General features: G+C 38.4%; 1 protein-coding gene across 1 annotated transcript in view; it reads left to right on the forward strand.

The window, feature by feature from the left end:
- Window positions 1-12,250, forward strand: part of LOC104387961 (ras GTPase-activating protein 1-like) — a 104,907-nt gene that overhangs the window by 66,476 nt on the left and 26,181 nt on the right. Inside the window, exons 12-15 of the mRNA XM_009996765.1 lie at window positions 588-675; window positions 2,458-2,535; window positions 4,975-5,132; window positions 5,430-5,506. Of these exons, the coding sequence (XP_009995067.1) occupies window positions 588-675; window positions 2,458-2,535; window positions 4,975-5,132; window positions 5,430-5,506 (401 nt within the window). The remainder of the gene's footprint in view (window positions 1-587; window positions 676-2,457; window positions 2,536-4,974; window positions 5,133-5,429; window positions 5,507-12,250) is intronic.

Raw genomic sequence — 12,250 nt, forward strand, 5'->3', positions numbered from 1 at the left:
TCGACGGTGATGGATGAACAGAGTCCTCCCCGGACGCCGGCCATGGACGGAAGAGAAGGGAAGAAGAAGAAGGAAGGAAGTTATCTTCTGTGATCTCTGACCTTCCTTTGAGCTTACGTGGATATATGGAATATCTTTGGCCAATTTTGCTGTCTGTCTAACTCAGCCTCCTACGGGGGGGTCACAGATCTCTCCACAGTGTCTGAGCCGGCAGAGTGAAGGTGCGACCTTGAAGCCTCAGTAGTTAGAAAAACATTCCACTGTCTTATCAGCCTAGCAGAACACACTGTTGCTAGTTAAAAGAAAGCTTACTGAAGGAAAAAAAAATAAGTAAAAAGAAAAATTGGCTTCATCCTGGCTCAAACCAGGACAGCCTCAACTTAAGTAAGTGTACATGCATATTCAATGCAAACTGTTCCAAGTTTCCTAAATATTCTGAAACAAACTAGTTGAACTGCAGTGCAATATTCTTGAAATTACATAATTTATTAAAATCAAAATGCACTTTTGAAGCATGTAGAAACTTTTCTTGATGGGGTTTTTCCTGTTTCCAAGTTTGATGAGGTTATGTTTCTGTTTTGTTTAAGGCCAAACTGTTTTCAGATAGTTGTTCAGCACTTCAGTGAAGAGCATTACATCTTTTACTTTGCAGGAGAAACTCCAGAACAAACACAGGTGAGAGCTTTTGTTAAATATAATTTTTTGTTTTGTAGTATTTAATAATATTATCCTTCCCTAATAGAAAACAAACGTACCACAGATGGTGGCTATGTCTGCATTAGCAAATGTTACCATGCAGTAGTAACAGATCTGTAAGGGAAATGGTTATTGCTGAAAATCCAGCACCTACATCACCTGCACTTTAGGAATTTTGCTTTGGACAAGTTCTAGTCTGGTCCCATGGACTGAACTTCCATTAGGTATTTCTGGAGAATATATGTTGGAGTAGTTCAGTAAAAAAAAATAATTGTTTGCTGTCCAGCACTCTTCCATGTAATGAACCAGAGCATGGTAAGTGGGAGTTTTGCTTCAAGAATATGTTCCTGATATGTATAAAATGCTAATGCAAGTATGCCCACCAATCAAAATCTATTGAGTGTTTTACAGTTATTTGTCCTGTCCATAAATTGGTCATTGTTTATAGTCTTAGGCCTTAATTTTACATTAAAAGTAAGAGATTGTTTCGTGTTACATTGGTATCATTTAGTTATTAAATCTCTAGCAGTTAAAGTTTGCTCATTAAGAATTGTAGGAATGGAGACTACTCTAAAAGTCACTCACCAACAGGCAAACAGGATTTAGCGCCACCACCTTCCCGCCTGCACCTTACCGCTGCTTCCTGCCCCGCCACCGTTTTTTCAGACAAACCCTGCTGTTTTGAAACATAAAATTTAAAATTTTGGCCAGCATAAGCCTGCCGTGTTTTGTTGGTTTTTTTTGTTTTTGTATGATTGAGTTGCTTTTACCTCGTCGCGATTTTTTCTTGTTTAAGGTTTGAATGAGTTGTCTTTACCTTGTCGTGAATGTTTGGTGTGAATCAAGTGTTAATTACCTTTCTCACATCATTAACTTTTCGGCTGTATCTTGTCATCAATCAAATGGGAAAAACAATAGGAGGTAAAGGCACTCAATCAAATGTAAATTGTGAGGGTACTGGGACTGACGCTTGTCTGGAAAAATGGCAGGCTTTTTTTCCCAGCAGTGCTCAGGTGTCCGGCTTCCCTCTCAGCTCGCTGGCGGTCCCCCCTCCCGTGACACCTCGCTCGCTGCCAGCGCTCGGGGCTCTCCGCAGAACGCATGGGAGGCGGGGAGTGGGACGAAGCGGGAGCGCGGGGCCACGTGAGGGTGCTGAACATGCGGCATCTGCCGATCGGAAGCTGGCGGCGGTATATTGTCCTAGACCCCCAACGGGAGAACGTATGGAAGATGAGACAATGTTCTTATTCATTAAGTTGTTTTGGTATTCCAGAGCTCTGAAATATACCTGTTGTGTCAGAAGTTAAGCTATACATTTGATTTTATTTAAGAATATGTAATAGGCAGAATATCCTGTCCTGTTTTCAGAACTTTTGGTAGAATCTTCTTTTGGTTTAGATTTGCTTAACACTTAAGCTGTTCACTGCAGATCTTTATAAAAATAGAGGAGAGAATGATCAGAACAGTTTTACTTGTCGACTGTTATTTTCTCAGAAGCAACTGAGTCTTCCTTCATTTTGTATACTATTTTTTATTTTACTATTTTTTATTTAATTCAACATGACTAATCTGGAAAATTGATGAAGGTCACACTGCATATCCATTAGTAATGCTTGATATTTATAGAAGAGAAACTCTGAGATTTGCAAACACTTTATTTAGTTTTACTAAGAAATATGTGAATTTTGCTTTACTATTCAAATTTTCATACTTTGAATTGCATACAAGTTGAGACTTTTTGTTGCACTGTTTCTCTCTTAGGACTGGATGAAGGCTCTGCAGATGTTTTGCAGTTTGAGAAAAAACAGTCCTGGGACATCAAATAAACGTCTACGTCAGGTGAAGCAATAAAGATACAGGGAGGGGGAGAGGTTGTCTCCTTGTTGCAAAATGATGATGATATATCTCAGAACTTTCAACAATAGTAAATCCTGCATGTACTTTCTTTTTCTTGGAGTTATGCAGTAACTTTGTTAAAACAACGGGAATGACTTCCACTTGATTATAATATCTATATACACAAAGAACAAAATGTTTTTAGGCAATTGGCAGATGCTTTGCTAGGTATTAATTTCTGACCACATGTGAGTAAAAGTATCAAGAATTCAGTATTTATATTGTCTTAACTCTTACAATTCACCAGATTTGACAGACTTATGTCTCATGTAACCAAAACACTAGTATAACTAATATTATTCATTTTTCAGTGACAAATACATGCTGAACTGTGATTATAGCTTAATTTATTTTGGTCTCTTGAGAGTACTGTTGTGGTCAGAATTTCTTTCAGAGGTGAAGGACAGATAGTCATAAATGACATCACTGATGACTGGAGAGTAACAGGTATCTTTGAATGCTACAAATGTTGGAAATAGTTGTTTTATCAGTCTATGGAAAAAGGAATAAAATTGTTTTTTAGGAAATGCAGAATTATTCTGTGGTCAGCATTAAAGATGACAGAATACTTCTGAAGAACCAAACTAAATTAAGTAAATAGATATATAAATTGGCAGAAGAAACTGGGAGCCACAAAAGTGAAACACCTACAGAGTGATCATCTGAACTAATTATGTACTTCCAAAAGCAAAGAAAATGCTAGGCTGCATGAAGGAATAGAATCATAGAATCATAGAATCCTAGGGGTTGGAAGGGACCTCGAAAGATCATCTAGTCCAACCCCCCCTGCCAGAGCAGGGTCACCTAGAGTACATCACATAGGAACGAATATTTATGGTGTTCTCATTTAGGATACAGTTAGTTGTGATAATCTTGTATCAAAATGCATAAAGGAAATGAGAAAATTATTTTCATTATAGGCTGGAATGAGTAAAAGAATTTCCAAGTAAATAAGTGTAGTAAGTTTTGGACTATTTCAAAAGGTGAAAAGTATAAAAAGCATGAATGATCAAGGTAGATAACGTGTAAAAAGATAAAAAATCATACTTCCATGACTGTCTTACAGAAATTATATCAGTTTCAGGGTTTTTTGAACTGGGTTTTGGCCTGATGAAGTATGATATTTCCTGTATTTGTCTAAACTGACTTCAGTTCATATCAGTAGATATTTGATTAAGCTATGAATTACATGCAATTCAGAAGTTTGTAGAATAGTAAACTGTTTAAAATGTATTTAATGTAAATTATTTCAGAGTTCACTTCTCATTTTCTGGAAATTCAATTTCCAAGTGCTATTATTTTGAGAATCTATAGTACAGACTAATATCTTCCTTTTAATAGGGGGAAAACAGTGTAGTGCAGTAAACAAGGGAATTTTATGTAATCTACTGTAGTTTAGAGTAGAATATAATATTTTCAGTTGAAAGAGACCTACAATGATAATCTAGTCCAACTGCCTGACCAATTCAGGGCTAACCAAAAGTTAAAGCATAGTATGAAGGGCATTGTCCAAATGCCTCTTAAACAATGACAGGCTTGGGGCAGCAACTACCTCTCTAGAAAGCTTGTTCCAGTGTCTGACCACCCTCTTGGTAAAGGAATGGTTCCTAATGTCAGTTCTGAACCTCCCCTGGAGCAGCTTTGAACCATTCCCAGGCATCCTGTCACTGGATACCAGGGAGAAGAGATCAGCACCTCTATCTCCACTTCCCCTCCTCAGGAAGCTGTAGAGAGCGATGAGGTTGCCCCTTGGCCTCCATTTCTCCAAACTAAACATGCCCAGAGTCCTCAGCCACTCCTCATAGGACATGCTCTCCAGTCCTCCTCTGGACACATTCCAGGACCTTAACATCCTTCTTAAATTGTGGGGCCCAGAACTGCACACAGTATTCAAGGTGAGGCCACACCAACGCTAAATACAGCAGGATAATTGCCTCCTTTGACCAGCTGGTTATGCTGTGTCTAATGCACCCTAGAACACGGCTTTCCCTCTTGGCTGCTGGGGCATGCTGGCGACTCACGTTGAGCCTAATCTGTTAGGAAAGCACCAAATATGACATTGTGTTTGGAGTCCATGGCTCTTAATCAAGATACAAATTCTTTTACTTCAGTATAATTTTCTATGCATAAAAATGTTTGTACTTTCAAATCTTAATGTCTCATAGAAAAAGATGCTGCTGGAAGTTTATTTTCAAGTTATTTGAGTTGCTTCTAATATGTCATTGCTGCCTCTTAAAAACTTTCATTATTCCTGTTCACTGCTCTTTCTATTATATTTTGTATTTAATATTTATACCTTAACATTAAGCCTTCACATGGGAGACAGTTCCATTCTTTCTTTTTTAAAAAATGTTTTTTTTTCATTTATTTTCATTTTTTTAGGTCAGCAGCCTTATTTTGCATGTAGAAGAAGCTCATACGCTCCCAGTAAAGCATTTCACTAATCCGTATTGTAACATCTACTTGAACAGTGTCCAGGTAGCAAAAACACATATCAGGGAAGGGCAGAACCCTGTATGGTCAGAGGAATTTGTCTTTGAGTAAGTCTTAATCTTATTGAATTACTGAATTTCACTTGGAAGTTGTATTGCATATAAGATTATTTATGCTATACTGTTTTGCATATTTATCTTTTTAAAATACTGTTCGCATGGTTATATAGCAGCCACCTTTCAGCCACAAATGCATAGCCAGAATTTTATGTATGCATCTAAGTATCTTTGTTAATATAATTGTCTTTGACTGATAAAGAGAACTCAGGACTGGAATAACTTTAGAATAAGTTTAAATGTTTGCCAAGTATAATATTAATTGAGGCTTTCTGTCTTTTCCCGTAGTGATCTTTCATCTGATATTAATAGATTTGAGATAAGTCTTAGTAACAAAACAAAGAAAAGTAAAGATCCAGATATATGTAAGTATTTTTCTGTAAAAGATGCATATATATACTGCAACAATGGATACAATTTTCATTGCTCTTGTAAAAAATTGTCATAAGAGAATTAAGTATATTCTGTGATTACCATACAGCCGTATTGGTGTTTTGGATGTCTGTTGCTGACTCTACATTAACAGTTTTACAGTAAGAATATGCATGTTTTTTTAGTAGTAAAACACACGGTAATCCAATTCTATGTATCTGATGGCTTTTCTAACTCTAGAAAAAAGCTACTCCATAAAATAATATGTTCCACTAAATTAATTTCTTTAATCTGTTTTAACCTTTTAATAGGGGGAAAACAGTGTAGTGCAGTAAACAAGGGAATTTTATGTAATCTACTGTAGTTTAGAGTAGAATATAATATTTTCAGTTGAAAGAGACCTACAATGATAATCTAGTCCAACTGCCTGACCAATTCAGGGCTAACCAAAAGTTAAAGCATAGTATGAAGGGCATTGTCCAAATGCCTCTTAAACAATGACAGGCTTGGGGCAGCAACTACCTCTCTAGAAAGCTTGTTCCAGTGTCTGACCACCCTCTTGGTAAAGGAATGGTTCCTAATGTCAGTTCTGAACCTCCCCTGGAGCAGCTTTGAACCATTCCCAGGCATCCTGTCACTGGATACCAGGGAGAAGAGATCAGCACCTCTATCTCCACTTCCCCTCCTCAGGAAGCTGTAGAGAGCGATGAGGTTGCCCCTTGGCCTCCATTTCTCCAAACTAAACATGCCCAGAGTCCTCAGCCACTCCTCATAGGACATGCTCTCCAGTCCTCCTCTGGACACATTCCAGGACCTTAACATCCTTCTTAAATTGTGGGGCCCAGAACTGCACACAGTATTCAAGGTGAGGCCACACCAACGCTAAATACAGCAGGATAATTGCCTCCTTTGACCAGCTGGTTATGCTGTGTCTAATGCACCCTAGAACACGGCTTTCCCTCTTGGCTGCTGGGGCATGCTGGCGACTCACGTTGAGCCTAATCTGTTAGGAAAGCACCAAATATGACATTGTGTTTGGAGTCCATGGCTCTTAATCAAGATACAAATTCTTTTACTTCAGTATAATTTTCTATGCATAAAAATGTTTGTACTTTCAAATCTTAATGTCTCATAGAAAAAGATGCTGCTGGAAGTTTATTTTCAAGTTATTTGAGTTGCTTCTAATATGTCATTGCTGCCTCTTAAAAACTTTCATTATTCCTGTTCACTGCTCTTTCTATTATATTTTGTATTTAATATTTATACCTTAACATTAAGCCTTCACATGGGAGACAGTTCCATTCTTTCTTTTTTAAAAAATGTTTTTTTTTCATTTATTTTCATTTTTTTAGGTCAGCAGCCTTATTTTGCATGTAGAAGAAGCTCATACGCTCCCAGTAAAGCATTTCACTAATCCGTATTGTAACATCTACTTGAACAGTGTCCAGGTAGCAAAAACACATATCAGGGAAGGGCAGAACCCTGTATGGTCAGAGGAATTTGTCTTTGAGTAAGTCTTAATCTTATTGAATTACTGAATTTCACTTGGAAGTTGTATTGCATATAAGATTATTTATGCTATACTGTTTTGCATATTTATCTTTTTAAAATACTGTTCGCATGGTTATATAGCAGCCACCTTTCAGCCACAAATGCATAGCCAGAATTTTATGTATGCATCTAAGTATCTTTGTTAATATAATTGTCTTTGACTGATAAAGAGAACTCAGGACTGGAATAACTTTAGAATAAGTTTAAATGTTTGCCAAGTATAATATTAATTGAGGCTTTCTGTCTTTTCCCGTAGTGATCTTTCATCTGATATTAATAGATTTGAGATAAGTCTTAGTAACAAAACAAAGAAAAGTAAAGATCCAGATATATGTAAGTATTTTTCTGTAAAAGATGCATATATATACTGCAACAATGGATACAATTTTCATTGCTCTTGTAAAAAATTGTCATAAGAGAATTAAGTATATTCTGTGATTACCATACAGCCGTATTGGTGTTTTGGATGTCTGTTGCTGACTCTACATTAACAGTTTTACAGTAAGAATATGCATGTTTTTTTAGTAGTAAAACACACGGTAATCCAATTCTATGTATCTGATGGCTTTTCTAACTCTAGAAAAAAGCTACTCCATAAAATAATATGTTCCACTAAATTAATTTCTTTAATCTGTTTTAAGCCTAACTGTGCAGAATTTCTTTTGTCCTTTTCAGGATTTTTATTGCTTCCAGTGAGAAAGATTTATTTAAAAATAAATAAAAATCCAACTTGACAGTCTGTAGAACAAAATTTGCCTCAGTCTTCTGTCATCCTGTTGTTCCTCCCCATTCTCTCTCATCTGTGTTCCCAAAAATTTACTATCCTCCTGTTATGGACACAGCTTCTTCAGCTGCTCTGTTTTTATTTTTCTACTGCAATGCAGATGGCCCCCTCCCTCACCAAAGATTTATTCCAACTATCTTTCTGTTGTGTTTAGACTTGTCCTAAAGCCTAGCACAGTATTTATAATCTGTTACTGTTGGTTTTTGTTTGCATGTATTGTGTTACTGTCATGTTATGTTTGCCTCAGTGTCAATTTCTTTCTTTTTTTCTTCTTAGAGGAGATTTGTAGAGAAACTTTGACCAAAATAGAAGAATTACTTCTAAGACTGAATGCTCTTGTAGAACCTAATTCAGTTTCAAAACTTTTGCCCTTTTCTCTGACTAGAAAAATTTCTGCATTGCAGAAGGAAAAAATGTGTATTTCATTTGACAGACAAAAGGACTTTCTAATTGCAGTTGTGACCTTGTTTCTTGCACAGTTCTATTCATTTGAGCTACAAAAATTCTTTATCTGGGACAAAACTTTGGTTAGTAAAAGAACCTTTCAAAGAATAATTCATTAATGGAATACTTTGGTAACTTCTTCTAAAGTGTTTTTGTAGCTTCCTTCTCTCTATCCAGATTAAGGAGATTGTGCTACCTTTAGATGTATCTAACTGGTGGAAGGTTATAGATTGTTTACTCATCTAGGTCAAGAGGTTTTGCAGTGTTTCTTGATTATGGTCAAGTAGACTCTTAGAGCATAACCTAACAGTCCCTTGATTTTGGGATAAGGATTAGACCATGCCATCTCTGCCTACATCCCCATCTGTTACGGTTTGACTCAGTATTGGCAATTGGACCAATGACAACAATGCTCTCAATTCCCTCCCCCTTCCAATAGGGAAAGGAGAGAGAGAATAAGGAGACTTTCTAGATTGAAAGCTAAACTAGACAGCTTTAATTAAATACTAATGATAAAAGAAAATATATACAAATATATACAAATATGTGTAGGAACGTGCAAAACCCTATTGCCTCCCCCCACCCCCAACAACTCCCACGGCACTCTCCTTAGCTGTGGGCAGTTCCGAAAAGTCTCAGATTGCTTCCAGAGATAGCAGCAGAGCAAACAGGAGCTGAGGGTAGAGATATGAGGGTCAGGAACACACGGGCCTAGGGATCAAAGGTGATGGATAAATGGAGTCCTCCCTGGATGCTGGCCATGGACGGATGAGAAAAGAAGAAGAGCTTGACTTCCATGATCCCTGAATTTATACTGAGTGTTACATATATATTTGGACAAAATATCTCTTTGACCAATTTTGCCATCTGTCTAGTCTGCTCCTCCCTACAGGAGGGTTGTAGATACAACTCTTCTGCTCCTTCACTGTCTGAAATCGCAAATCCAACAAGTAGAACAAAGTGGCCTTGGTCTCTCAGCAAACTTGCTGCTAGTTTCAGCAAGTGTGCTGCTTAGAAGACAGTTCACTGAAGAAAAAAAATCAGTAAAAGGGAAATTGGTTTAATCCTGACTCAAACCAGGACACCAACCCTATTATATAATTGAAGTATATGATGGGGGGAAAACTGAGCTAAAAGAGACCTTATCCAACTTGCCTGTGTGCTATGTTGCCTAAACCCTTGACTTCTCCAAAAGCAAGAAAATTAGTTACCTTTCTGAACATTTCTCCTTTGTAGCCACAGTTATTAAATGTAGATTGATCTGAAGTAGGAGTAATGTGAGACTCATCTTCCCAGCTAACCCATTAAGTCAACTTTCCTGCTTGTTTTTCCTGTCATATAAAGCAGATTGAGGGGCCAAAAATCTGGTATTAGTTTCACTGCTTTTTCTTCCATCATAACACACAAAATTAAATTCTAAAATTATATGAGTATGAAGGCTATTTTTTTCAGTATTTGTGGCGGGTTGACCTTGGCTGGCTGCCAGGTGCCCACCAAGTCCCTCTCTTACTCCCCCTCCTCAGTGAGACAGGGGGAGAAAATAAAATTAAAAACTTATGAGTCGAGATAAAGGCACTTTAATGAGATATGCAAAGGCTGTGCATGGAATCAAAGCAAATAAAAATATTTATTCTGTACTTGCCATCAGGAGATGATGTCCAGCCACTTTCTGGGAAGTAGGGCCTTCACACTCATAGCAGTTGCTTTACCATGAATGCCCCCCCCCCCTTTTCTCCTTTCTCTTAGTTTTTATTGCTGAGTATGATGTCATGGGGATATCCCTTTGGTCAGTTTGGGTCAGCTGTCATGGCTATGTCCCCTCCCAACCTCTTGCCCACCCACAGTCTACCGGCCTTTGGGGGTGAGGAGAAATGTTGGTGAGACAGTCTTGATGTTGTGGGAGCACTGCTCAGCAGTAGCCAAAACCAGTTTGTTACCAACACATTCTAGCTACAAATACAGAGCACAGCACTGTGAGGGCTGTTATGAGGAAAGTTAACTCAATCCCAGTCAGACCAAATAAAAATATTTTAAAATATTTATTCAGTTCTGAAGTATTTTGCTTTGAAATTTCCCTATTATGAGTATTCATTCCATTATTATTTTTGTATTTTTGCTTTGAAAGGGTATTTAAGATATTCAGAATTTACAGTAAACACATTACCATCAATTCTACTTGTTCTCTTTATTTCTCTAACAGTTTGTTAATAATTTATTCAAATAAATATATGAATATGGCTTGGAAAAAAACCCAACAAAACGACAACAAAAAAAATCTGTGGAATATACTGTTAGATTTCATCTGCTGATACTGAAAAGTGGGATGCTCAATTTTGATTAGACAGTTAAATCAGTAAACATCTCAGAGCACTTCCATGTGGGGTTCAGCTAGAGTGGAAGTTCTGGTTTGATTTTGCACCAGGGTAGTTGGTTAATTTCAGATAAATTCATGTTGAAAAAGAAAATATTTTTATACTAGAGGCAGTCACCCCATGCAGTCAAGCCTGTAGAGCAAAATCATAGAATCATAGAATGGTTTGGGTTGGAAGGGACCTTAAAGATCATCTAGTTCCAACCCCCCGGCCATGGACAGTGACGCCTCCCACTAGACCAGATTGCTCAAAGCTCCATCCAACCTGTCCTTGAGCACTTCCAGGGAAGGGGCATGCATACCTTCTCTGGCTAACCTGTTCCAGTGTCTTACAACTCTCACAGTAAAGAATTTCTTCCTAATATCCAATCTAAATTGGTGGTCAATGGAGTCAAATCCAGCTGGTGGCCAGTCACAAGTGGTGTTCCTCAGGCTCAGTTTTGGGAGTTTCTGTTTAACATCTTTATTGATGATCTTGATACACATAGAGTGTATTATCAGTAAGTTTGCAGTTAACACCAAGCTAGGTGGGAGTGTTGATCTGCATGAGGATAGGGAAGCTTTACAGAGAGATGTGGATAGATTAGAATGTTGGGCTAATGTTAATGGTCTGGGCTTCAACAAGGCCAAGTGCTGGGTCCTGCACTAGGGCCACAACAACCCCAGTCAACACCCCAGGCTTGGGGAAGTGTGGCTGGAAAGTGTCTGGCAGAAAAGGACCTAGGGGTTCTGATTGACAAGCACCTGAATATGAGCCAGCAGTGTGCCCAGGTGGCCAAGAAAGCCAATGACACCCTGGCTTGTATTAGAAATAGTGTGACCAGCAGAAGTAGAGGGGTGATTGTCCCCCTGTACTCAGCACTGGTGAGGCCACACCTGGAGTATTGTGTCCAGTTTTGAGCATCTCAATTCAAGAGAGATATTGAGATGCTGGAGCGAGCACAGAGGAGGCCAATGAAGCTGGTGAAGGGCCTAGAGAATAAATCTTATGAAGAACACTTGAAGGAGCTGGGAATGTTTAGTTTGAGGAAGAGGAGGCTGAGGGGAGACCTCATCAGTCTCTACAACTACCTGAAAGGGCATTGTAGAGAGGTTGGTGCTGGTCTCTTTTCACAGGTCATTAGCGACAGAACAAGAGGGAATGGCTTCAAGCTGCAACAGGGGAGGTTTAGATTAGACATTAGGAAAACATTTTTCACAGAAAGAGTGGTTAGACACTGGAATAAGCTGCCCAGGGAGGTGGTTGAGTCACCATCCCTGGATGCGTTTAAGGGTCGTTTGGATGTGGTGTTGGTGGATATGGTTTAGGGGAGAACTTTGTAGAGTAGGTATGATGGCTGGACTCGGTGATCCCAAGGGTCTTTTCCATCCTGAATAGTTCTATGTGTCCTGGTTTGAGCCAGGATGAAGCCAATTTTTCTTTTTACTGATTTTTTTTCCTTCAGTAAGCTTTCTTGTAACTAGCAACAGTGTGTTCTGCTAGGCTGATAAGACACTGGAATGTTTTTCTAACTACTGAGGCTTCAAGGCCGCACCTGCACTCTGCTGGCTCAGACACTATGGGGAGATCTGTGACCCCCCCGTAGG

This window comes from Chaetura pelagica, unplaced genomic scaffold (genome assembly GCF_000747805.2).
Source record: "Chaetura pelagica isolate M959 unplaced genomic scaffold, ChaPel_1.0 scaffold41, whole genome shotgun sequence".
Classification (NCBI taxonomy): Eukaryota; Metazoa; Chordata; class Aves; order Apodiformes; family Apodidae; genus Chaetura; species Chaetura pelagica.